The 27,334-nt window shown below is 30.3% G+C and overlaps 1 protein-coding gene across 2 annotated transcripts in view; it reads right to left on the reverse strand.

Annotated features, from left to right (window-relative positions):
* Positions 1–520: 520 nt before the first annotated feature.
* The window catches only part of LOC129966497 (mucin-2-like), a 56,662-nt gene continuing 29,848 nt past the window's right edge, over positions 521–27,334 (reverse strand). Inside the window, exons 1-6 of one of the 2 annotated variants that reach the window (XM_056080926.1) lie at positions 17,344–17,486; positions 14,355–15,751; positions 6,206–6,408; positions 5,128–5,262; positions 2,802–3,135; positions 521–2,018 (exon numbers count right to left, since the gene is read on the reverse strand). In XM_056080926.1, coding sequence (XP_055936901.1) covers positions 1,885–2,018; positions 2,802–3,135; positions 5,128–5,262; positions 6,206–6,408; positions 14,355–15,663 — 2,115 coding nt within the window. In that variant the 5' untranslated portion in view covers positions 15,664–15,751; positions 17,344–17,486 and the 3' untranslated portion in view covers positions 521–1,884. Of the gene's footprint in view, positions 2,019–2,801; positions 3,136–5,127; positions 5,263–6,205; positions 6,409–14,354; positions 15,752–17,343; positions 17,487–27,334 lie in introns of those variants that run through there. The other variant, XM_056080925.1, reaches the window with a different exon arrangement.

Genomic DNA, 27,334 nt, shown 5'->3' on the forward strand with positions numbered 1-27,334 from the left:
CTATTTTAAATCAACTATTGTTTACATATTCCATTAAAAACATTTAAAAAAATAAGCGAACAGTCAAACGATATTAAATATTCAATTAGAATAATAACTATATTATGATCACAAAATAAATTATGATATCGAGTTTCCTAAATATTTTTTTTATGTCTATTTTAAAGAAATAATTTTAGAATAAACTATTTTTGATATTTCATATGATATATTTTTACTTCATTATACTATATTTAGGGTATTATGCTACGTTTCTATATTCTGATATCTTTCAGATTGCTAGTTGGTGTTGCAATCAATCACTTATTATTTTGGTTTGAAAAACAAAAAGTTAAATAATATCAAGATTTTTTTTCTGTTGACACAATATCAAAGACAGCTTGAGTTATAGAGAATATTATATCTATCATTGGAAAAAAATATATTTAATTTTTAAAATAGTTTAGTATGATTAAGAATCTAATGTCTGAATAAAACAACACAAATGTGTAAAAACGTCAATGTTTATTTAAAGATAAAAAAAAATACATGACAAAAAAATACATTAAATAATATACAACAATTTGAACAATGTACAAAATCCGTCAAATTACTCAGTCATTTGATATACAAATTCTGTAAACGTTCATCAATAACTACAATATCTTTTCTCAAACGCATGCGTTTATTAACACATGTTTAGAAAAATACAAAAATACTCAACAATTGTGCTCAGACAGTCATAGAAATTTTTTTAGACATTTAGTAATAAATAATTTTTTATCAAGATCTTAAGTGAATAAATATTCAAATTTGACCATCATTTTTTAATATAATAATTCATAGATTAAAGATTAGAAAGCACACATTTTTAAAAATTTAGTTTTCATGTAATAGACAAATTCAAGCATAAGAAAATGTTCACAAATAAGATTAAAGATGTTACTTTATTTCGTCATTTATTGAAGAATCCAAAACTAGTTTGGGCCATCCATTTGCATCCAAAACCAGGGTCTTTTTATAACATCAAAAAAACCAGCATACATAAAAATGTATAAATGAATTTCCCCACAATTTATTACAAGAAATATAGCGATGTAAATGCAACCACAAATTTTGACTGCTCATCATCTTCGAATACTACTACAAATAACTGCTATAATAAATGAGGTATGGGGAAGTATTGACTCATCTGCAGTAATTAGCAGTATCTAATTAAATAAATTTCAATAATTTATTTTATCAAAATTGCCCATAAATATTAGGCGCCAATCAACGTTGTCATCCATTTCCTAAAAACAATTTTTTCAGAGCAGATTACGAATTCCAGCGTTCAAATACTCTGTAGAAATAAACTGCATTTTGCAGAACTTAACAATGACTTAGAGTGAGGAAATGGGGTAACATAATTTAAGAATTGCTGTTTGATAATGCCTTAGTGTTATGCTTTAAATGTTTAAATTAAGAAGTCGATAAGAATAAGGGGAAAGTTAAAAAATTAAGTCTCTGGCACTTTTCACTTTTGCTCAGCCAATGAAAGCTAATAAGAGAAACAGATTATGCAGATGGTTTTTCATTGCAATTATTTTAGATATTACGTTAATATTGTCACCAGATTCATAATAAGAAGCGCCACCGGGCAGTATGTTATAGAATTAATAAGTGCCAGTCATTATGATTTTAACATTAAGAAGATTTGAAAAACATTTATGAAATTGACTAGATGTTATCTTAATGCTAATCAATAAGATAATCAACTGAATTTACATAAGATCTAAATTCTAACTGTACATTAATAAAATAGTTACATATAAAAGACCCAATGTCAAGGGATTTCATTAAAAATACATTTATGGACTTGCATAGTTGTACGAGCTATTGGTCATTTGAACAACCTATTGGAAATCACAGCTCCATATATTGTGAATAAGTGTCCTGATTGTCATCTTCTGCAACAGCAGTTGCTGCGTTTTGGATATAATAAGCAGGAGCGACGTTTTGAACTTGGATTGGTGGAAACTGATATTGCACTGAAGGACCTGTAAAAAAATTTATAATAAATTAATATTAGCAGTAATTAATATTAGTTGAGTGTAAAATAGCAAGCATACAATTGCAAGATAATGCATTTATTCTCGGATTCCGAAATTCTCCGCGCTTTTGCGTATGCTTCAGGAAGCGTTTATTGAGTCAAAAAAAGAGTAAAGAAGAAAGGTTAAAAGAGGGGATGTTTACATTTAGCAATCGATTGAACATAGACTATTCGTGGAATTAATATGTCCGTTGCAATATGCAAAAGAAATACTGCATATTCAAAATCTATAAGATGACATTTTTGCAGGAATAATTGAAATATTATCTTTACCTTCTTGCAAGACAGCTTGCTGATGCTAAACTACTAAATTGGGTTTAATTAAGTTTTAGAAGATGTAAATATGAACCAATGAGCGATTTTTTTTAAAGATTTTAATTAAAAATTAGGCGATATATTGGTTATTTTTTTCTCTCAATAACCCAAAAAATAAAGTCGTAATGTTTCTAAACACTTAGCACATAATAATGTGATTAAAATTTCAAAAGGAATTTTTAATAATTATTTTTTTTTCGATTTTAATTTGATGTGATTTTTCAAACTTTTAATAAAAAAAATTTTCTAACTTTTAGTATACTATTAGTAATGCTTTTTTTAAAAAGCAAAGGATTATTGTGTAGCCATTTTCAAAAAGAGCTATATTATTCCTTACAGCAGAAAGAGAAATCGAAGTATAAAACTGGGAATTTCACTCGAATTTTATTGTAGAAAATAGATGGTTAATATTTACCTGCAGCAGCACCACCAGCTGCAGCACCGGCAACTTGCGCGACGTATACCGCTTGCTGAACATTTCTAGGAACAGCAGGAGCAGGAAATTGGATAGCAGGATTATTATGAGCCACAAAGACAACAGGATTACGATTTGGTGGAGAACGACAGTGAACATTTCTCGGTGGTGGAGCAGGATATGAGGACGCAGGATTGTTGCGAGCAGCATACAAAGGAGAAGCAGCACCTGCTGGGGACGGCGGTTTTCTCTTTGGACTTTTTATCACATTATTCCTTGGCTTACGGTTCCTTTTCTGGATCCTGTCCTTTCGCATGCTTATAGGACGGTGCATCTAAATTGGATAAATAATCACATTTGAATAAAAATTATTGAAAAGATGGAAAAAAATGCATGTAATTTTTTTTATCACTGTATACAACGGAGTTTTAATGTCTATGTGCATATATAATCATTGTAGTTGAGATTTTAATACATCTGCATTATTAAAATATATATGTGCGCAATTTTTTTTGGACCAGGGAGTATATAAATAAGGCCAAAGTTTGATTCACTCATTTAAGAATTATTTTTAAAATCTAATATGGAAAAGGCACCTCTTAAGAAAATAAATACCACTAGGCTGGTACATATTATACATTGCGTAAAATTAAACTATTAGCAAACGCTTTGCAATAAAATTCAATTTTCAAAAGCAATAAATGAGGGATAACCTGGTTGGTAGAGCGTCGGATTCGCGTCCCTTAGGTTGCGAGTTCAAACCCAGCCGGCCGAAGATTCCCCGCGTGCTTGGTGGCTGACGCGCGTTAAATCTGTCGTGGTCACAAAGTCCTCCATGTCGAGAGTATACCACTGGGGGTACTGGATCAGGGGTGATCGTTCTCTGATTCAGGTCTAAATTACGATCTGTGTTTGAGTGAATGAAATCCGCCCCGTAAAAAGGGTTGTGACGTGTGTGTAGCTAAGTCGTTTTCTTGGCTCTAGATGGCGCTACTATAGAAACAAGAGGAGCTACCCCCCCCCCTCGCCTTAAATCAGCTGTCTTCGAACAGCGGGCTTGCCTATGGCAAGTGCCATAAGAAACAACAAACAACACAAAAAAATCAGTCCAATTCATTTGTTAAAAAGAACAATTTTCAAGCTTTATTTTATTTTTTTAACATTAATTATATAAAAAAAATTTACGCTAGTCATCAATAACGAAGCATGACAAACTTTTAATTTGAATAGCATAAATAAACCTTGTATACATTTCCTATGATTTTAGAATAAATCTTTTTTTGAATGGTAAAGATTTGAAGAATTTTCTATTCTAAATTTTAAAATGGTGGCACTTGAACCAAAGTATTTGGAAAGCGAATATATGATGCATATTACATAAAAAATATAAAATTTTGAAAAAAGTGTATCGAAAACTAGAATAAGAAGAAAATGAAAATAAAGCCAAAAATGATATTAAGGCCACATTGAAATCTCTACGATCAAACAAGTTTATACAGTTCCTGAACTTGGCATTAAAAGGATTAATATGGCAAACTAGACCAAGCCATTAACAAGATATATCATTCTATTGAAAAACGTTTAATGAACAACAACATTTTGTCAAGAAATTGCTTTACTTGATGAGTTACGGATGACATCTGGATTGAAAAGATAATTAAGTGATATAACTAACCTATCAATCAAGCACGAATATCAATTAAGTCGTAAATTTTGAATGAAAAGCGGAATTAGAAAGAGAACGGTTATTTCCGCTTCTAATTATCTCAAGAGGAGATTCTTAAACTGATACCTTCGCTCCCAATTACCTTCCGTTAAGCACCTGTTAACGTTCTTTCTTGAATGAAAAGCGGAATTTTGAATGAAAAGCGGAATCAGAAAGAGAACGGTTATTTCCGCTTCTAATCATCTCAAGAGGAGATTCTTAAACTGATACCTTCGCTCCCAATTACCTTCCGTTAAGCACCTATTAACGTTCTTTCTACCCCCCCCCTCCCCCTTTACATTCGAAATCCATTAGTGCCCACAAAATTTCTCTATGGCTCCACTTATGGAAGGATAAAGAAATTCCGTAAAAATCTATTGACCTAGAAAACGTTGCAGAAACAAGGGATTTAAAAATGGTGCAAAAAAAGGCTGATATGCAAAAGATGCGATTTCAACCTTTAGAATTTGCAGCAATCTTCTTTTAAATACATGTGTTTTTATAAATAAAAAAATTAATTTTGCTGATTAATTTTTAAATATAAATTTAAGGGAGGAACATGGCAAATAAAATTTGGGGTACTATTAAATGCATTTATATAGAAAAGTACAATTTACTTACACCGTGGAGTTTGTAATAAAGTCCGCAAGCATTGCACAAAGGAAGACCATTTGGATCCCTTCTCCACAAAGAAGTCGTTTCCGTTTTGCAGTTGGAGCAACATATCTTTTGAACTTTTCGACTGGAGCTGGAAATCTGATAAAATAAAGATAATTAGTATTCACTAGTTTTTCATTTCTTTCTTGCATACAGCAAATTTTTCAACTATTATAAAAATTGCCAACTCGAAATTTTGTTGAAGAAGTATGCGAGTTTTAGAAAGACTACTCCCTTTGATTTTTCTCCTCTCCCTTTGGAATGCAACATACAGGATGTTGCAAAAGTGTGATGGAAATAATTTGTAATTCACTCCTATATAATTTTTACTTCTGGGATTTAATAGGTGTCAAATGATTTAATTATCTTAAAATTGAAATTTATTATTGAAAATTCTAAATTTAAAGAAAACTCGAGTAAGTAGCTAATCGATCAGAATTAACTAAATTTGAGAATTTCAAGATAAAAAAAAAATCGATTTTTAAATATGACCGGTTATTCACAAACACAAAAACAAAGTTTTATATATTCTTTAATTTTACTTTTTGTAATAAACGATCGGTGGCTACAACTTCCGCTAAGGAATGCCGGAAGTACTTCCGGAATCGATGCCAATCTGTCTTCAGAAAAGTGTGGTCATCAGCACAAAACTTTTTTTTTTTTTCCCCAGTGGGAAATCTAAATGAAAAGGAGTGGTTTTCTAACAAAACTGCGGATGAATAAGAATTTCTGACATCCCCATTTTGGATACCTAGAGTCAAGCTATCAGATCGATAACAAAATGATCACTATTTTAATACCATGAGAATAATACTTAATACTTAATCTCGTTAAATTCATTCATACTATCATTCGCATACATTTTGTGCCAAATAATAATCGCGATTAAGCCTATAAATCAGGAAAAATGTTCCAAGTTCTCTTTTTGCTTCTGTGCAAATTTGGATTACAACAGCGAAAGCACAATATTTTTAAATTTTGGATTACGAAACAACTAGTTATACAATTATAAAGAAACAGTGGTTAACATTTCATAATTTACCTGTGCTTTCTTTTTCCTTTTCTTTGGTTTCATTTCATTACAATTATCGCAGTCGTAGCAACCACCTCTAAGAGTCATGTCTCGTCCACATTGTCGACATTCTCTAGCTGGCTCACGCTGTGGTTCAATATGATTAATAAAGGACGCGCGAGAAACATTGTTGTTATAACTAGCATTCAGAGAATCATCGCCATAGGCAAAACCTAAAAGATATATGATAAAGAAAAATTATATTTCACACCTTTTAAAATTATGATTATGAACATGAATTGTTTTATGAGCTCATTTTTTTGATAACATCTATCATCTATGATATTGCACTTATCGAACAACTTTTAAGTACAAAAGTTGTGCACCTTAATGAAGCGCTAGTTTGGCGAATTGGATTTATTTTCCGACCTTCAATATTAAGAAAGCTTCAGCAAAATGAAAACTTTCAACCCCACCATTTCCACCCCATCCCCCATAGCTAGAAGGGTCACTTACAAACTCTAGGGTCAAAGAAGGGTCACTTAGAACTTTAAATTTCTAACAACATATTCTAAGCCAGTTAAAATTCAAACAAAATTACTCTATTTATCCTGTTCACAAGATAAACTTTTGAACGAAGAGCAGTTTTGTGTTCTAAAAGACCATGATCAGTAAAGAAGTGAAGAAATTTTCCCGAAGTCTTGTCATGGGAACCATGATAATGGGTAGTCTTCCTATAGGAATCTACCCAAAACTGATTCCGATTGAAATTTACATGTTTTCAAATAGCATTAAATGAGATTTTCTTTTAGGGCAGTCATTAATTAATGGCAGTAAAACAATTTTTTTTTTAAAAAAAAGAGAAAATATATTTGGCAACATAAAGATGTTCCTTAGCAATATTAATATTTAAATTCCCCCCGATCATTTCCATTAATTTGCGTTACAAAAATAAAAGCCCTTCCGCACATACTTTATGGATTCTATTTGAAAATAAATTTATTTCGTGAAATCATTAAATACAATAATTATCTGTAAATTTACCAGAATCTGCAGAATTGTGCACTTGCAATTATCTGCAAATTCCTTATTAACTGCAACAACCATCTTCATTCATTTTTATCCACATGTCTTGTGAAGAGGAAAAAGAAACACCTACCGCTTGCTTTACCAACCCATGTGGTTCCATTAACTCTTATTTGAAAATGAGCTCGTTTCGTTTGAAGGCATTAATTACAGCAATCATCTGCATATTTTGTAACACGAGATGCCCTGTTAATATTCAGTTCAACCCGTGACTCATATTGCAAGCATAATCACCGCAAACAATAAACTTTCCTCTGCCCTGGACTTTGCGCTGCCATTCAGAGCTAGATAAACATCCCCTTCCCTTTTTGCTTGAGAAAGAAACCGGAGATTGTTAGTGAAGGCGCTCATTATTGTTTACCCCACACCCTCCTTTCCTCTCCTGTCAACCATTAACACATGGAAATGGTTTAAGACACACCCTAAAGACCCTCACTCTGGCTAGAAAGTGAGAATAGTACTAAAAACACGAACAGACAGACAGTTTCCCTGCACCTGTACGGAAGTTGACGATCTGTTTTGGACATTAGTGCTTAATGTTGTCAGGACAAATAGGGCAAAGTTAATAAATAACTTAGGTCAAAGAAGGTGAAGCTTATAAATCATGAAAATTAAGGTTGTCGAGCCGTACAATAGAATAAAAATATAAGTTCTTGCAAAGACACGATTTATTGATTTGGAAATTCGTAAAATGGGGTTTCGGAATATGAAAATTTTAAAGGAATTTTATTCAATTTTCTTTTAGGCTAAAAATTCTGCAAAGCTAATTGGATATCTTATTTTGAAGATATTTAGTTTTAAGGAAATACTTATTTAGTTCAAGTTTAAGGTTTTTTTTTTTTTTAAGTCAAAAGGGTTTGAATGCCGAAAATAATACTGCTGAAATTAATTGCTAATTCTATTTTTGGTCTTTGCAATTTTAAAGCTTTTGCATACGCGATAAAATTTGATGAGGTAACCATGTTTAGTTATTTACTATTCTAATTAATTTTTTGATTTAATTATTTTAATTAACTGTTTCACATTTTTATAGCTATTAATTTTATCAAATAATTTAAACTGCCAATTTCGGAAAATATTCATTCCAACAGACAAATTGGCAGAAAAAAAAAAAAAAAAGTCCAATGAATATCTTTGAATAAATCAAATGAAAAAAAAAAAAGAATGAAATGAATTTTAAAACTGTTCTACCAGATCATTCATTTAACATATTATTACAAATTAAAATGAAGCTTCATTTTAAACATTTCAATGCACTTTCTGATTTTAAAAAAACTTTTTTTTTTTTGATAGAAAGATCTATCTGAAATCTCATAGAAGTAAAAAGAGAGCTGAATCCACCCAATCCTATAAACAGAACTTTATTATTTCTTTTACTTGCCACTCACTTACGCTTATGCTGGATTAAAACTGAGGGGAAAAAAATTAACAATAAATATCTTTTCATATAAACTCTCTGATGAAAAAGTACCCGAATTCCCAACGGAGACCACATAATCACCGAGTCCCCATTCATCACCAGAGGGACCTCCCTAAGAGTTGAGGAATATTTTCCAGCAAGTACTTACATCCATCAAACAACCGGGAGAGGGTGGATGTGGGCCCATGGGTCCACGTTACACTATAAATCTATCAACTCAACTCGAATAAATAAATAGTCGGAGAAAGCATGAAATTCTAAACCTTACGACCACCTTGCTTGACATGGAAAATTATGTGCCTAGGTTCCTTTCCCGACTTGTTGATATACACAGAGAGTAAACTGTTAGATACGCGAATCTTCACGAAGAAATTGGTTGCAGCTTCTTCAAAGGAAGGTATGGGAGAATAAGTTGAAGACTGAAGAAATAAGGGTTGGTCTGCAATAGGGGATTAGTTCTTTGAATATTATATATATTCGATACTTAAATAAGTAAAATTATATTCCAAAGTTAAATAACATTAATATCATTTAAGAAATTTTAATGTGCATTATTCGCCTAACTTGCAAATTAATTAGAGACTATGGCGGGTTTTTATTGGATACCTTCAAAATGTTCTTTAAATGAAAACACCTTGCAATAAAAACAGTTATTGCTGAATTACATTGTTTGGGTAAACACGGCAACGCGCATGTATGTTGTATTTATTTCAATACATTCGGGTTTGCGTAGTTATGGTAAGCCATTGCTTTTTCACAAGAATTGATTTAATGTAACTCGAGAGTCAAAATATTGATGGCAATTTAAAATCCAGTCTTCTAATTGAAACAGGTCACACAAAAGTAAATCGATATCATTATTTACATTGTTTGATATGAAATATATGCATTTTTCATGTTAAATGTACTTCAGTCAAATGGTATTTTACAAAACAAAAAAGCATCCTAACTCGGATATTAAATTTAAAAAAAATAATAATAATCTTTAATTAAATATATAATATTTCAACATATTTTGGATTTAAATAATACAGCTGACAATAACTAAGTCTCTTTTATCCAAACATTTAATCGAAAATAAAATGCTTTCTTCATCAAAAATACAAGTATTATGTAACAGATGTTACAACTAAACTGAATGGGAAAGAACATGTTTCTTGAAAAAAAAAAGAAAAAAAAAAGACTTTCATTCGTTGAAGGATTTCATACTAAATAATAACTAACAAATATTTAATAATAAGCTCATATAAGATTAATAAATAAATTTAACACTTAAAGATTGATTCAAAATTTAAAATTTCTATATGTCCAGAATAATCAATTACATTTAGCTCGTAATAATATACGCAACAAAATTTCCAGTTGAAGTCTTTTACACTGCCAAAGCCAAACATGAAGAAAGCGTGTAGCTTACGCAACATAAAGCCTCTAAGAAATTGGATTACTTGCTGAGCTGAAATGCGAAGCTAGTTACGAAAAATCCGTTGCATAAATGAAAGAAAGACATCACAGCTTCGAAGAAGATTTACGTTACTCTCTTGACTATGAATGACATCTTAAATTTGCCAACGGAGGCAGTCAATTGCTGATCTTGCACATTACATTAACTGAATAACATGAGAAATATAGAAATGGTTCACAGAAAAACTTCCAGTATACATAGTTAAGAAAGTCTTGAGTGCGAAGTAAAAAGAATGTGCCTTAAAGACATGGATTTGAGAGAAACTTCTATGTGAATAATTTCTTTAGTCATGGATTTGCATCTTGCTAATTAAAAAAATATACGCCCGAAAAAAAATCTTTTTGAGAGAAAAACTTCAGTATTATTTTTTTACTAATGTCATGTTTTGGCTATTGATTTTTAATCTTTAATTAATGTTGCAATAGCTTAAAAGTCGGAACCAGAAACTGTAACATGCTATAGATTATGATATTTTTTACTTTCCGTCACGCTAACACTATCTAAAAATAGGGAAAAGGCATGTTTGATACTAGATTGGCTTGAATGAGATAACGAGTTTTGTAGGTCAAGATTTGGTTTCGAGTCCCTATCTTGTTTTTGCTGATATAGTATTAGAGAATGATTGTCGAATAAAAATAAAAAATAAATAAAATCAGAGCTACTTCTTTTCTTATGTTATCATGCTGCTGTGTTTGTTGACATTCTTAGTACCATTTAAGTTTTTTTTTTTTTTCCTTTTGCACTGAAAAATGTGCGATGTCTTTTTGCAGAAAACATTAAGCTAATAATCCTTTCTTTTTAGTAAAACCAAAAACTATAATTTCAGCTTCTAGGAAAGCATAATTTAAAACTAATACTACTGTTTAAATAGTCATATTCTTATTAGTTGCGCCAAACAGCATAGGAAAGCTTGCTTTCAACTTTGCTTTCCACAAAATGAAAAAAAAAATGGGAAAATAATAATTATTAAATTATAATTGAATGGTGGCTTTATATTGAAACCATTTGACCAAAAGATAAATTTCATCCTCAAAATATTGAATGAAAAATGGCTTAGGGTTTCCAGGTTTTCCAAACCTCCAAATCGATTACACAATAAGCACATGGGCATTACCACTGTCCTAAGCTGCAGGATTATAAAATGAACCTCATCCTAAATATTGCCAGAGCCCTAACACTGTTTTATATATGCCACTGCATATATAAAACACTGCAGAAAATGCATGGAACATATTTGTATGATGAAAAAGTCAAATATTTAATAAATTAAGTTCGATTTTATACATTTGATTAGTAGATCATTCGCTCTTTGAGCTCTCAACTTAAAAAAAAAAAAAAAAATGTTAAAAATCGAGATTTCTCACGGGAATTGCCTAATATGTTTTATTTTAAACATCATCAGAATTTCATTACTTTCTCATAAAAAAGGGATACCAATCAACACCAAAGAAGGAAACTCTAAACAATAAATAATTAATGTTCGAAAAAGAAAAAAAATCCCTCGCATGAAACTACACAAAGATGGAACAGAATTCACAAATCTAAAGTCTTCAAACATAAATAAAGTAATTAAAAAAAAACAAGAACTAAGAGACAGAATGAAGGAACTGTGTCTTCAAAGAAACTGTTCAAAAGCAAAAACTTCTCCATCTAAGCCGAATCTTATCCTTTTTTTTTATCAAAAACATGATGGGCAAGTGTTTACATTAAGTTTGGAGCTTATCCAATTATGTGGTCCACTGTTGCTTGCTCCATAGCGTAAACACATATCTAGTGCAAGCGGATCCAGTAAATGATTTATCCTTTCATAGTTTACATATCAAATGCTTCAAAGTGGTGATCCAGGAAAATCGTCGGCATAACTGCTAACCGCGAGGAGGGTTCAAAGGTCAGAGGCGTCTGTCAGTGGTCTTTGGACAGTTAACTTACCAAACCAAAATGTAACTCAAATTGCAAGCCTGGAGAAAATAGGCGAAAGAAGTTGTTTTACGGCCGAGAAGACGGGTGGGTGGGTGGGTGGTTTCGAATTTCCGTTGGGTTCAAGGGACGTTGCAATTCGGGAGTGTCACACTTTCCCCTTGAGGTGTAGAATTTCGACACGGTTCTTAAGTGATTTATTGATCCCTGATGACCTCCAAGTCCTTGCTAGGGCTTAAATTGCCTTTTATAGAACAACTAGACACAAATAATTCCCTCATTTTAAAAGCCCTTAGCTAATAACTGAATGCAACAAAATTTAAAAAAATATATTATTGAAGAAATTAAACGGCCTTTTACCCATTAAATAATTAAGATCTTAGAGATATTTAGGATTAAAAACCTTGAAGAATAATTTACGCCACTTCTTTTTTTCTTTATGAACTACTTTACACTATGCGATTTCAGTCGCAGCTCAGTAAATTATTTTTAACAAAGCAAATGGAATGAAATTTTGATTTTGATCACAAACTTTCAATTAAAACTCAATCTGTTAAATTTTCCAAGTAAAAAAAAAAAAAAAATGTCATTAATTAGTCCTTAAACTACGCAATTTTTGAATTAAGAGAAATTGTAACGCTGCATCATTGCAAAATAAAAGGTTAAATTATTGATAATGGAATCGGCAGGATTTTGCAAAAAATTCAAACACTATGGGAAAAAGGAGTCTAAACTACCTTTAAAATTATAAAAATAGCTTAAGAAAAACAAATATATCTTATAATACAGAATATGACTAACATTTAAAGAACTAATATTTTCTCAAAAGCAATATTTATGAATTTGAAAAATGAAATTATATATGATAATGGAACAGTGATATTTAATGAACATATTTCTCTATTTAAAATCAAGAATAAAAATTTAAAATTCTGTGGAGATTTACACACACACACACACACACACACACACACACAAAAAACCACGATTTTGTGTGTGTGTGTGTGTGTGTGTCATATACTAGACGAATATATGTATAAATATATATTCTACAAATAAGATTTCCAATTAACAGAGGGTTTATGATCGAAAAATTAATTTTTCTATTTTGACAGTTCTATTAAATTATAGTAATTAATTTTTAAGCTCTTATTAATATACCTCTTTTTACATTTTTTACTTATTTACCTGCAGTTAAATGTCAGTCAGCTGTTTTATCTCTTATCACTAGGTCACGTAGGTTGACGTAGGTCACGTGCCTACGTCAACTTACTCGTGATAACGCTTACGATAAACACTATGAATTGAGCGGTAAAAATTAATGCAAACGATACAAATATTCTATAGAAAGGGGAAAAAACTATATTTAACCCATTTTATAAGAAATAAAAATGACAAATAATGAATGTCAAAATATGAATAAATCAGGCTACACATACAGAACTAAATTGCGGATGATTTTAATTTGTCTTTCAACTTAGTTAAAAGTTTAAATTAATTACAAGGGCTAAACAAGGAATAAAAAATAATCTTAGATCAATTTTCATAAAAAAAAACAACAATAAAATCACACCAGTGTTAAAAAGAAATCGTATATAATCATTCTTCACTTAATATGAAAGAAGGGGGCTGGGGAATCCAACGAACAAAGAAAGACTGGTTATTGTTGCAGTTTCGAAAGATTATTTAAGGTGAATCTAAGGTGGCATCAATTAATTTATCCATCTTTAAAGTCTTAGAAGATATCAAAATAATTCTGAACGTTCCTTTATGTTAGCTAAATAACCTCCAAATATTAAGAAATGAAGAAAGGACTTTTTTACAGATTCTTTCACATTTTATCACAATTATACAGATTCATATAACATACAGAACCATATAACATTCACATAAATCTTAAAACTAGGTGAAAATTTTTGTGAAATTAAACCAATTACATGATAAATATTCAATTTTATCAAGCAAAAAACATTATTAGCGTTAGGAATGAAATTATGTAATAATTTTGAAAAGCATTCAGACCCTATTAACGAGTATTTTGCTGAGTGTACTAATGCATCAAACTTTCCATCGGTTGCCACTTTTGAGTTGTCAAAGTCTATAAGAATATCTGTTTCATTCCCACTGCAAATTCAGTTTACTTTGAATGGCTGATTTTTATAAATACTTAAGAAAAGTAATTAACAATTTTCCGGTTCTTTTTTTCTGATGGATTATCAAAGCCAAAGTACACTCTAAATTCAAATAATTGTAATAAATAAATAAATAAATAAATAAATAAATAAAACACTTACTTGGACTACTTTGACTTTGTTGTCCTGGACTCGTTTCTGGAGATGTCCCAAGACCTTCATCGACAGACATCAGGGCAGGAAGATCAGTCTTCTCATCGAACTCTTCATGATAAATTGGCCAGTAAGAATTGTCGTTCTCTGCAAAACCAGACGGAGCTGAAGAGGCAGCCTGAGCCGAAGAATTCGGAACAAAGTCATACGGCTGAGCGGAACTTAATTCTGTGTATGTAACCCCAGGCTGATTATTCTGTGTAGCAGCAGAATACGGAGGAGGATCTCTTGCTACCATTAAGCTATTGGAAGCATATAATGAGCTAGCTTCTGCGGAGGAAGATTGTGCAAGTTGCAAAGATTGAAATGGCGCCGTTAATGATGGTAAATCGGAAGATATCAGGGGTGGGCTATTACTGGCAAAATTAGATGAAGACATCGGGTAATTCATGCTTGAACTCGATGATGGTGATTGATTCCTTGGATTTAGATGACTGCTTGCTGATGTTCTGGGAAAACAGAATAAGTCCTGCATCTTTAAAGACGATGAAGGCGATTGGCTACTTGGATTTCGAGGACTATTTACCGTCAAGTAATTCCTCTCTGAAGACGGCGATGATGCCGAGTTTTGCGCATATGGAGGACTGTTAGGAGCATTCATCTGCTGATGTGATGTAGAAGGCGAAAAAAGAGAATTCAGTTGCTGCACATCTTGGCCTCGTGGACTGGGAACGGGCATTATTGAAGAGTTTTGTGTATACAGAGGACTATTAGGAGCATTCATCTGATGGTGCGATGTAGAAGGAGAGAAAGGAGAATTCAGCTGCTGCACATCCTGACCTGGCGGACTGGGAGCAGGCATCATCGAAGATCCTGCAGCCATTAAGAAAGAATTATTATGGAGATGTGAATTCGGCGATGGTGTTTGATTCCTTCGATTTCGAGAACTATTTACTGTCATATTAGGCGAATGCATCAAGTAATTCCTCTCCGAAGGCGGCGATGGTGTCGAATTTTGTACATACAGAGGACTATTTCGAGCATTCATCTGTTGATGTGATGTAGAAGGCGAGAAAGGAGAATTCAGCTGCTGCACATCCTGACCTGGCGGACTGGGAGCAGGCATCATAGAAGAGCTTGTGCCTTGATTAAATGCCCCCAGCTGCAATTTCAAATTGCGTACTATTTCCCTTGCAATGGATGGTGTTAAAATCCCTGTATTCACACTGGCGGATATATTTTGGTCTGCCAGACTGGACGAATCATTACTTTGTGATGAAGTTGAAGTCGTAGGCGAAACATTGCAAGATGAATTCATTTTGAAGTTTTTAAAAATAATTGTATATATTAACAACTTTCAGAAAGAAAATAAAAGCTCTTTAAAAAATGAATCAAATGTTCATATCCTAAAAAATAGAAAGAAAAGCAACAATGAATTACTTGGGTAGTATTAAAATAAAGATTCATCAATAAAAGTACAGTGTAAAGCAGGTATAAAGGACCCTTTAAAGAAAAGAAAATCATATTTTAAGATATTAATTAACCACATTAGCAAAACGTATAAACTAAATAATTTTTAATAAACTGCAAATTACTTCAAATTGTTAATTTACTCACTCTTTAAATTTCAAAGACTTTTACGATTCTGTTAAAAAAGATTAAAATTAAATCAAACACAGCAAAATCTACGTCTTCTTGGGTTATTTCCAAAGAAACATACTACATATACTTGCAATGTTATCGAATCAACATTCAAATTATTTTAGCTGTGCAACGTAATGGTATACATTTCCTTTTTTAAATTCATAATTAATTCAATAAATTATTATACTTATAAAATCACACAATGTAATAATGTAATTTTTAAAAAAATTTTAATTATAGAAAGATAAATTTTAGTAAATTAAAGCCTTTTTATAATTTTATAAACTATGCATTCTATTCTTCGGTAACTTAGCATAAATATTTTCCCTCTAACTTTTATCACGGAATAGTTAACAAAATATCAATTTTATTATAGATATTTTAGATCAACTTTTACAATAAAAGGAAATTTTGCAACTATTCATGTAAGTGCATTCCCTTTTTATAAAAGGGACTAAATGACGAAAATTTAACTTTTTCTTTATAAAAATATGATTCAAATAATATTTCCTAATCACTGATAAATTAAATATATTATGTAAAGCACAAAATGAAAGATAAACGGCCTTTAGGTTCGAAGTAGGCAAGCAATATCAAAAACAGTTGGCGAATATCATCAGTTACATGAAAATTAGAATAACAAATTTTCTGCCAATTATCAAAGTTCGATATTCAGTGTTCATATATTCAATCACTTAATGCATCAAACGATTAAGAAAATATTTTTAAAAAGAAATTTTTGTACAATGATACTATAATTTAATTTTAAATGCGGAGTAGAAATTAAGTAACATAATAAGAAGTAAATGCCATAAGAATAGGAATTAAAACACCCAGAAATTACGCAGTGAAGCTTCGAATTTTGATGAAGTTTACTAAAGACAATGTCTGGAAGATTCGAGCAGATGGACACAAATGTCTGGTGGTTTTGGGTGGATAAAGAGGACAAAAACAATCTGTTTAACAAATATATACCAAAGAGAATAATAATATATCTTTTGCAAAATTGATTTACTTTAAAGTAAGTTTAATGCATTTATTTGTTAAGCTCTCGGCAGCACACCGTTATAACTAACAAATACAAACAAATAACAAATTGTGCATATAGAACAAAATTTTTGGAATTGGGACACTTTTTTGACTTCCTTAGCTATAATTTAGAATTATCAGTTGATGACAAACTATCTTTCAAAAGCATTTAAGAAACACATTACGATTAACAATAATTCATAGGATTTTAAAAAATATATAGATAAGATTAGAGCGAAGTAGTAGAATGATACTTTATCCAACAGACAATTTGAAACAAAATTTTATTCATATTAAAGCTAAAATAAAGGAATTTTGCATTTACCTTGAAAGCCCCGTTTCAAGAAGAGAAGCAGTTACCAAGTCAAATATCAATCCGTCAAGTATGCCCAAGAAATTTCAAAGATAAGAACAACGGTAGAACAGAGGATGATACATAGTCACAGAACAAGTCAGAAATGAAGAAAGAAGGAACTATCGCCGTATTTTATACCCCCCTAAAACTTATTACGTACACCGAGAACTACCCTAATCCCAATGCAAGCCAATGAGGCATAGGGACCATGGGAGGGGCGTCATACAAGAATTTGTTATTGGTCTAAGGGTAGCCACCCGGGACATCAGTACAGTACCCCGGAGAGGGGTGTAAAACTTTTGACTTTTTTCAGTTGCGCCATCTTTGGGGTACAATCTGAACTTCCCCGATTAATAATAAAAAAAAATAGTTAATGAAATAAATGTTAATAACCAAATACATGCCATGTATAAGAGACATAAACAATACAAATAAATCGCATGCATTATTTGGCATATTAAAATTTTTAAAAAAAATTTCTTTAAAAATAATTAAAAATTTTAATACTTTTTTTAAATTACATAGTTATTTTTTTTAAAAAATATGCGTGTTTAGAATAACAATTTAATGCATAAAAAATAATAAGTAAAATGCATAAAAGTAATAAAAAATAATTAATAAATAAAATGAATAATAAAAATTAATGCAAGTTAGGGTTAAATATTTATTGCAAAATGAAGTTCCAGGTCTCAATAATGAAGACCAGATCTACACAGAATTTTTGGGCATATCTCGAAGTTTTCACTATCTTACGATGCTTGAATTTTTCAAATCAATGTTTCTATCAAATTCTGAGGGGAAGAAAAACCTAACCCCTCCCTTTTGTTTTGCTACATTACATTTTTTTTCAATTACTTTAAGTTTTACAACACATTTATTCGTAAAATAAAATAATTTGAAAATAAAATCTTTATACGAAATTTTTAAAATTCGTTGTTCTGAAAATGTCAGCAAATTGAAGCACAAATGTTTGTCGATAGAGTTCATAAACACTTTTCTGTAAAATAATTGAAAACATTGTTTAAAAGCATTTTGAGATATTTTAGATATATAGATTCATTGACTTCAACGATGATATATAACATGATCCATTTAATATTTAAATGCAAGAATGTAACATAAAGATCAGGAAAACAAAATAAGAAGTTTCATTTCACAAAAACTAATTGCAACGTATGATCACTTCTTATTTATGTATGATTAATGCAAATAAGAATTAAAAGTGTGATTGACCTAAACATTTCTACGCCCATAAATATCGCCCCCTCCCCCCAAATCAAAAGATAATCGATGTAATAAATCTTTTAAAGATTTTACATCTGATTTTTACAAATAGATATATGATAATTTTCTTTCAATACAGTCAACTTGGAAAATATTCGTGTTATTAAGTTTTTATTATCATGTGAGAATATGAGTTTGTTTTGTTTTGGGGGTTTTGAAGTCTCAAAATACGCGGGCAGAAAATAAACAGCATGGGTAGTAAGAAATTGTAGCCCGAAGAAGCACAAAGAAGAAAATGGGAATCAATATGAAACAGCGAAAGAAGGTATCGAAAGGCATATATTATATATGTTACGGCCAATTCGCGTTTTGGCCAAGAAGTTTGGCCAAAGTCCGAAGTACTAGCATTTAGTATTGTATATTCTATTTTGGCGATAGAATATACACGATATAAATTATATAAATACACGATATGCAACGCATTTGCTCAAGATATAATTCGCCATTTTGAAAGGTGCAAATCTAATCTTCACGCTATCGCGTTGTTACAGCATATATCACTGAATAATTTCTATTATGGCTTTAATATGAGAGCAGAATAACACAAGAACATATTTTTATATATTACAAGCTTATTTTTCAATTCCTACTGTTAGTTCACACTCTCCTTATATATATTTATATATCTTGTTCAAATTTTCAATCGTTCATAAAATAATTTTTATTCATCTACTCAAGTTTAAATACATTTTTTTTTAAACTTGTATTGGATGGCACTTGATATTAGTACAATTTTTTCAAATATTAATTAATTAATTATTAAATTTAATTAATTTTTAATACTTTAAATAGAGTTTTAGCAGTTTGTAATGAAAATTGAAACCAACAGGCTGCAGCTCAATCGGTAAAATCCAAGGATTTCAGTATTTTTCACATGAAGGTGAAGAATGCGAGTTCAATTCTTGCGAAAGTAGGAATTGACTTAAATTTTTTTTTATATATATATTACGTGTTAACTCAGAGGTGTCACTTATATTTGTACTCGTTTCTGAAACAACTGCACTTAAAAAAAAAAAGTACACAGAAATACTCATCTTTAAATATTTCATTTTTAAATGTGTAAAACAATCATCCCAAGCCCCTTCGCGAATTGACCGCCAAAGCTCGAAATCAAGAAAAGATCTGACATTAGCCGGTAAGTTTACAGAAACGTTGGCCAAAACGCCGTACCATATTTATATAATTTTTTTTTAGATTTTCATTTTCAATTTTTCTAGCTGGCAAAACATGTTTTGGAGCTCAAAAGATTTTGGGATGGGGAAAACAAAAAACAAAACAAAAAACATTGTTTTAAAAAAAATTAACGATAGCACAATACAATAGCCATGTGATCATTCCAAATCAGTTTAAACCGAATTTTCATAATCCTCCAGACCTCCAGGAAAAATTTTGGGAGTCGACCGTTTTTGAGATGGAAACACACACACACACACACACACACACACACACACACACACACACACACACACACACACACACACACACACACACACACACACACACACACACACACACACACACACACACACACACACACACACACACACACACACACACACACGTAGTAAATATCGATGCATGCGTAATTTGATATTCACGTGACTGTTTCAAACCGGTTTAAGGTGGTTAATGACTTAAATTAATCAAGAAAAACAAAGACTTAATAATGTGCTCACATAACTTTCAGTTTTATATTAATTTTTCGTTCATTTTTTCTTCCCTTCGAAAACGGAATAATACGTAGAATTACTAATATACGATTACAAAGATGATTCACAATCTTTAAGACGTGCGTTTAATTACGGACAATATCCATCAAAATTTTAATCGCATCGTGTGTATATGAATTTAATAACTGAAAATTACGAAACACAAAATGCATGGATTTTCACTTTCTCGTACAAGAAGTATACAAAGAAAAAAGTATTGCAATCGTCAAAAAATTGCAATCGTAGATTCCGACAAACTTCCACATTTCAGAGCTCACTGATTTCGAAAAACACATTTTTTTAGCATTACGTTTGCCTGTCTGTCCGCCATCCTGTAGAAACTATAACTCAAAAGCGCTTGGATGAAATTCGGTAAATAGTCTTATCACCAAATTTGTTTATTTCTATCAAATGTCGAACAAAATCCATTTTTAAATAGTCAGTCCGCTTGACTGACCAAGTACAAGCGAACACGACAATACAAAATGCAAAGATCTAGATCAATATAATTGTCTTACAAGTTTAACATCTAAACTATAGATTCATACCATATTTGGAACCAAAACCAACAAGTCGATGTGTACTTTTGCATGCAAGTAAACACTATAATTTAAAAGCATAGCAACTACATAAATGACATTTATAATTCACAATTTTAGCATCTAAGTGTGAATTCATATCAAATTTCGAAGCAGGTCAATGAAAAAGTGGACCGTCTATTGATATACGTTTTCGAATGCATGTAAATATATCAAACTCAAAAACATAGTGACTTATATAAATGAAACTGGTATATGATTTTGAGACTGAAATTTTTGAATTTTAGTGTTAATTGTTCGGAAAAAAAGGCGTTCAAAATACATATACGATTTTGAGGTGTTGGTATATTAATTGTATGCCAAGGATTAATCATCAAAAATTGTACTTCAGATTCAGTCGAATTTAAGTTAAATGTCCATATTTCGTAACTACTGTTTCTCATTGCCAGGCAAGGCATTTTAAACCTTACCCAAGTTCCACAATTTTATGAGGGGGAATAAAGGAAAAAAAAAAAAAACTATTGAGACTATGTGAGAAATTTTTCATGAGACCACTCACGGTGATTGTATATCATGTTTACGTCAAAAACTTCTCAAATTTTTTATCTATTCGGTGAACGGAAGGATGTAGAATTCTAAAATGCATATATTGTATTTTCTTTACTATACTACAAAGCTACTTAACAAACGTATTATATTGCCCAAAAATACAAAGTCGATGGAAGAATTCTCAGCTTAATATGAATACTTAATAATTTTTAAAATAAAGGACGATCTGGAACATTCCATTCAAAATACAACGAGGTTACTGAAAGTATCTTGGACACCTGGTTCACGCACAGTATGTAATAAACGTTACTTCTAAAATGGCGATTGATTTATTACAGGTGGACGTTATACTTTCCTGTCTCCTGTCGCCGGTCTACCCCTTTATTCATTCGGAGAATTCGAATCGTCTCTCGCAGACGAATTCTCTCTCTCAGGCAAAGATGCCAGTCTCTTTGTGGGGTGTCTGAAATATAATTGATGTGGTTTCCAACACAACTTTCTGTTGTCAATGTTGTCAAGGGCCAGGAATACAAGGGAAAAAGCAATGTTTTTATAAGAAATTTCTTACAACTGTCTGTTCTCACAATTATATCAAAGTGCTAACGTATTTAAGTTTTAAAAATTAATAATTTTTTTTGTCTCATTCGAGCATAATTCGAATTGTTCTCATTTGTCATACATTTTTTATTAATTTTTTTGTTTATAATTAATTTGTTAAGTATTTTGCTTTATTAATTTGTTAATTATTTTGTTTTATTAATTTGTTTATATTCCCTTTTAATTGAAAACATTCTTTGCTCTTTCCAAGTTTTCTGGCTCGTACGAAAAACAAAGCAATCTAAAGATTACTTGATCATAAATTGAAAAAAAATTCAATCGAGCTTTGATTTCAATAAAAATATCTCAAATTAAATTATTAAAAGCTTTGCAACTCTATAATGTAATGAATAGATTAAACCAAATCTTGAATTTGAATTCTTCGTAAATTCGAATTTTTTTTCCTCTGATTCTTACGTTTTTCTAACAATTAATATAAAATGTTCTAATCTTAAAATAATAATGTTCTAATGTTAAAATAATAATGTCTATAATTTAAATTTGTCAAAACTCAACATGATAAAGAAAAGAATTGTTTTCATTTCTGAATAATTTTTGATAAATAAGTTGGACTTTTGTATCCATTATGTCTGATGAATTTCAGTAGGATTATAATTTCACCAGAAATTACTGGTAATGTTTCTGCTTTAAAAGCAATAACAAATTTCTCACTTTTAGTGCACATTACTATTGTATCCAAAATGCTATATTCTCTTCATGTATTACAATTACCAAATAAATTATTTAATGTGTCATTTATTTAAAATTGACAAATATTAAACAATCATATTCAGCTTAAAAACTTTTTCCTTTCTATTTTTTAATCCTTTTCTTTTAACTCGAATTTTTAGATAAACCTAACTTTATTACGTTTATTTTTAACAGTGCATTTTCGAAATATAGAAAATTTTTCTTTCATAATTTTCAAGCCAGATATATAGAGAAACTTACCGAAAAATTTGTTGAATACCAAGGAGATTTTTAAAAAAGATATTAGCATGGAAACATGTTGAATTTCAGTTGTTCACCGTGAAAAGCTAAATGTTGGGTTTTCCACAAACTGATATCTTTAGTATTTGAATCTTCGAATCGTTAAATTGAATTATAAAAAGGGAAGGAATATATTAAATAAACCTGCATACTTATAAATTAAATACATTCACTTAAATTGCAGTAAATTAGGTATAAATAATTTTATAATGTTTTTCACTTTTTTTCGTACTGGAAATGAAGTATAACAGTGTATGAATTGGGTCTTAAAGTATTCTAAGATATTAAAGTATTTACAACTTGGTATGTGAAATGAAATAAACCACACAAATTAAATTGCAGATAGTATGTGCGAGAAACTAACAAAGCTTGGTTTTTAATTAAACAGGTTTGTTCTGGCAAGTTAATAGGTGAAATCATATTAAATAGTACAGGAGATTGAAATTAAGTAAGGCTTCTTATCAGTATCGTTTCCATTCTAAATCTAGCTGACTTTATGATAAAACTGATTTGATTTAAATCTTCATCAATTGAAAAGCGTTTTTCAGATACATTCTTTCTCTAACTATTTTTACACAAGATGGCGGGATATCAACGATACTCCTAATTCTTTTCGAATTTCGACTCGTTCCTGGATTTCCAGATCTGCGTTTGTTGCAAGCTAAGGAATGTCGACCTTCTCTTTTCCACAAAGGACGTCGAACAACTGTTTACCTTTTTAGTCACTAAAGGATTATCTTTTTCCAGAAAAAGCTCTTTCCTTCTACCAATAGTTGGTATAGTATTTTGTCAACTAAGCCTTACATATGAATAAACAAAAACTGGCTACAACTGAATCAGAGAAGGATTTTGATCCATCTTCTTCTGGTTCTTTTGAATTGTTAGATTGCTTTTACAAAATATATTTTTATGAATGAACGTCAAATACTTATTTATTCATTGGTTTATATAAGGATATTTTTATGAATTTGACTTTTGTATACTACTTTCATACACTAAGGAACACGATCAAGCTATGTAAGTTCAAAACATGACGCAAAATTTATATTGAGAAATATATATAGATTTATGGGTTCTTAAGGCATTTAGTATTCTGAGCCAGCCTCCCTTGAGAGGATTGCATTCGAAGTTTACAGAACTAATTAAAAAAATGATAAAGGATAAGGGAACCTATATCCTGCAGAGAAAATTGTAAAAATCTACTCGTAAAAAATATTTCTGCAAAGCAAACGACTTTATATTTCCCAAATTTTGGAGAATATAAAATCGTTTTTTTTTTTTTTTTTTTTTTTTTTTAATAAAAATATGAAATTAAAAAAACAAACAAGAAAATAAATTTTACATGTTTTTTTAAATACTTTTATAAGGAATTTCAATGCATTTAAATGAATGAAGAGTTCATTTAATATTTTAATAAAGTATTTCTCTCTAATAATAATGTATTAAAAAACTATTCTTGGGAATTGTGACCGATTTAAGAAAAATTCAATTATTTATTAAATAAATTTGATTTTATTGAATTGATTACTTAATAATTAACAAACCAAGCATTTCGTAATGGTCTGAAATAAGAAAATAACTTATAGGTTTTCATTGAATCAAAAAATATGGAGAAAATAGATACAAACCTTCCCAGAATTAGGTATTAACACATTACAACTTCTAGTAATAATAATAATAATAATAATAATGAGATTATTAATTTGATCACTAAAACCATATCATGTGATCAAAATGTTCATTAATATTTTTGTGAGGTTTTTTGAATATTTTGCGAGGTTTGTGAGTCATCAAGAGCAACTATAATTAGAGATTGTACCATTTACATTTAAAAATTGATGCATTTCTGGGTAAATAAGCTTCTCGATATCTTGGGAAAGGTTAACATCCAATCTACTTATCGCCAGTAGTTCGCAGCAATGCTATCATCAGCTTCTACAAGAACTTGACCAATTAGATACAGTCTTTTACATGGAGAAATGTGCTTTTGTTTTGTACGTAAGCAAGATTCTTTATACAGATCAAACACTGCCAACAAATCTTCAAACACGAGGGAAACTGACGTTAAGCTCCCGATAAGTAAACAAAAATAATGATAAGAAAGTTAATCACTCCAAAGATAAAACTCGCATGGCACGCGCAGCTGTGACGATTATTAGCAATTTGCAACTGCATACACAAAAATCTCGATAATGAAACAACCCCTACGCCTTCGAAAACAGAACTAATGAAATCAATGTTGTTTATACTTATAAGAGAAACTAAAACTATGTACTTTTATCTTATTAACAATTGTTTCTTCTTGAAAATTTATTTCCAAATTTAAACATTCGTCATGGATTTCAAATTTGTTGTATATTTAGAGCAAAGTGATCTAAATTTTTTTAAAAATGGAAAAATAGGGGAACAAATCTGATAAAGAATGACAACTAAGTTTCGAGAGGAAACACGTGACTTTATTCTCAACCATTCCAGACTTCAAAATTAAACAATTTCAAGATTGGCAATGCAATAAATTGTCAATTAACACGCAACACCAACACAGCATACCTCAATTTTGTAGATTTAAAAGCGGAAAAAAAATTCAAATTATGAGTATTCAAATTCATAACTTATAATTTATTAAAATTATGATTTAACAGAATAATTGAAAGAGGTAAATGACCTTCTAGAACAGTAATCCAATTATTGCCTGCATTCCGGGAAAATTCTGTTTTTATGGGATTTAAACGACAATGAACAGTTTCAAAGTTAAATTAAGAAAAGAGAAAAAAATTTGTCCCCCCCCCATTAGGCATAAGTCTTCTATCACAAATCGAGGTATCATTTAACAAAGTCCGATAGAACTGTCATTTATGCAAATTATACGTAAAAGGATTTTAATCCCGAGAAATTTTGAATGTATCAGCCAGTATAAAAATCCAGATCTTGTATCTCTGAGAAGTGGTAGTCTATTTGATAACCCATCCATCATTTTATGTTCAAGTCATATCGAAATTAATGACATTGGTTGATGTTTAAGAAGAATGAAGAAAACTGTAGAATTTACTTTTAAAGAAGTTTCCTGTCAGACGAATGCATAAATACCATCAAACTATTGACTATACTGAAAAAGAAGTTAAAATGTATCTCAAGTTTTAAGATTCCATTTAATCGCAAATGAAGTCATTTTCGTATAAAGATATCTGTACGGCTCCTGAACATAGGATTCAATTTTTTTAATATAGAAAGTGAGCTACTGGGAAGTTTCTTCCAATACAAATAATTCTGTTTCAGACCATTCATCATCATCGAGTTAATGATTATTCAAGCAATTTCAAGAGTTTTATTAACTTTTTTCCCTTCAGGATCTCGATTTATTCATCCTTTTAAATTTTGAACTCTTATTTCATTTGCAAGGACCATGTATTCGAACATATTTAAGCATTTAAAATTTTATTCTTAAGACTCTTTCGTAACATCATTTTTCCAAAAATTATTTGTAAATTATTAAAGTTTTTTTTTTTCCTGATTGGCTAACTAGAATACAAGCCAATAGATCTGGCAAAGTTTGCATTTTTGTATTTCATTAGAATGCATAAAACAGTTTTAACCATAACAGCATAAACCAATTTTTTTTATTGACATTTTATTTAAAAATTATTAAAAATACTATTCATTATTAGTTTATTTTTTCATAATAATTAAAAGAAATCAGTTCTTTTGAAGTTGAAAACAAATGTTTTAACATTCTAATTTGTCGTTACTTAAAAACTTCTTGTGTAGAAACTAGATTATCAAAAAAAAAAAAAAGAAGAAAAAAGCCTGGCTTTTAAAGGAAAAAGGACACAGAAGTGCGTTTTGTCTAAGGGTTTCCTAAAAAATTTTTTTAATACTCAGAAATGTATTAAAATTAAGGCCAGATTATCAAATAAGCAAATTAGTTGCTAAAAAGGGTCTACAACTTTATGGATCCTCGGGATCTGGAGGTTTTTTTTTTTTTTTTTTTTTTTTTTTTGTAGTATTTAATTTAACGCTTTCATTTAACTATAGAGGTTGTGTGACCGAACTAATACAAATTCAAATTAAGTCTTGTAGGGCATTATTTCAGTTAAATAATTACTATCTTTAAATTTTATGTTATTTCGTAATCTTTTTAAAAAAAACAGCTTTATAACTTTAAAAATACACAATCTTATTACTGAATATTATTTAAATTGTGTGAAAAAAGTTTTACCATTTGCTTTTGTTATATTCTCTGAAATTTCTTTTAAATTTCAGATATACAATTCTTTTATACTCGATATACTGAAA

Source organism: Argiope bruennichi, chromosome 4 (genome assembly GCF_947563725.1).
Source record: "Argiope bruennichi chromosome 4, qqArgBrue1.1, whole genome shotgun sequence".
In the NCBI taxonomy this organism is placed as follows: domain Eukaryota; kingdom Metazoa; phylum Arthropoda; class Arachnida; order Araneae; family Araneidae; genus Argiope; species Argiope bruennichi.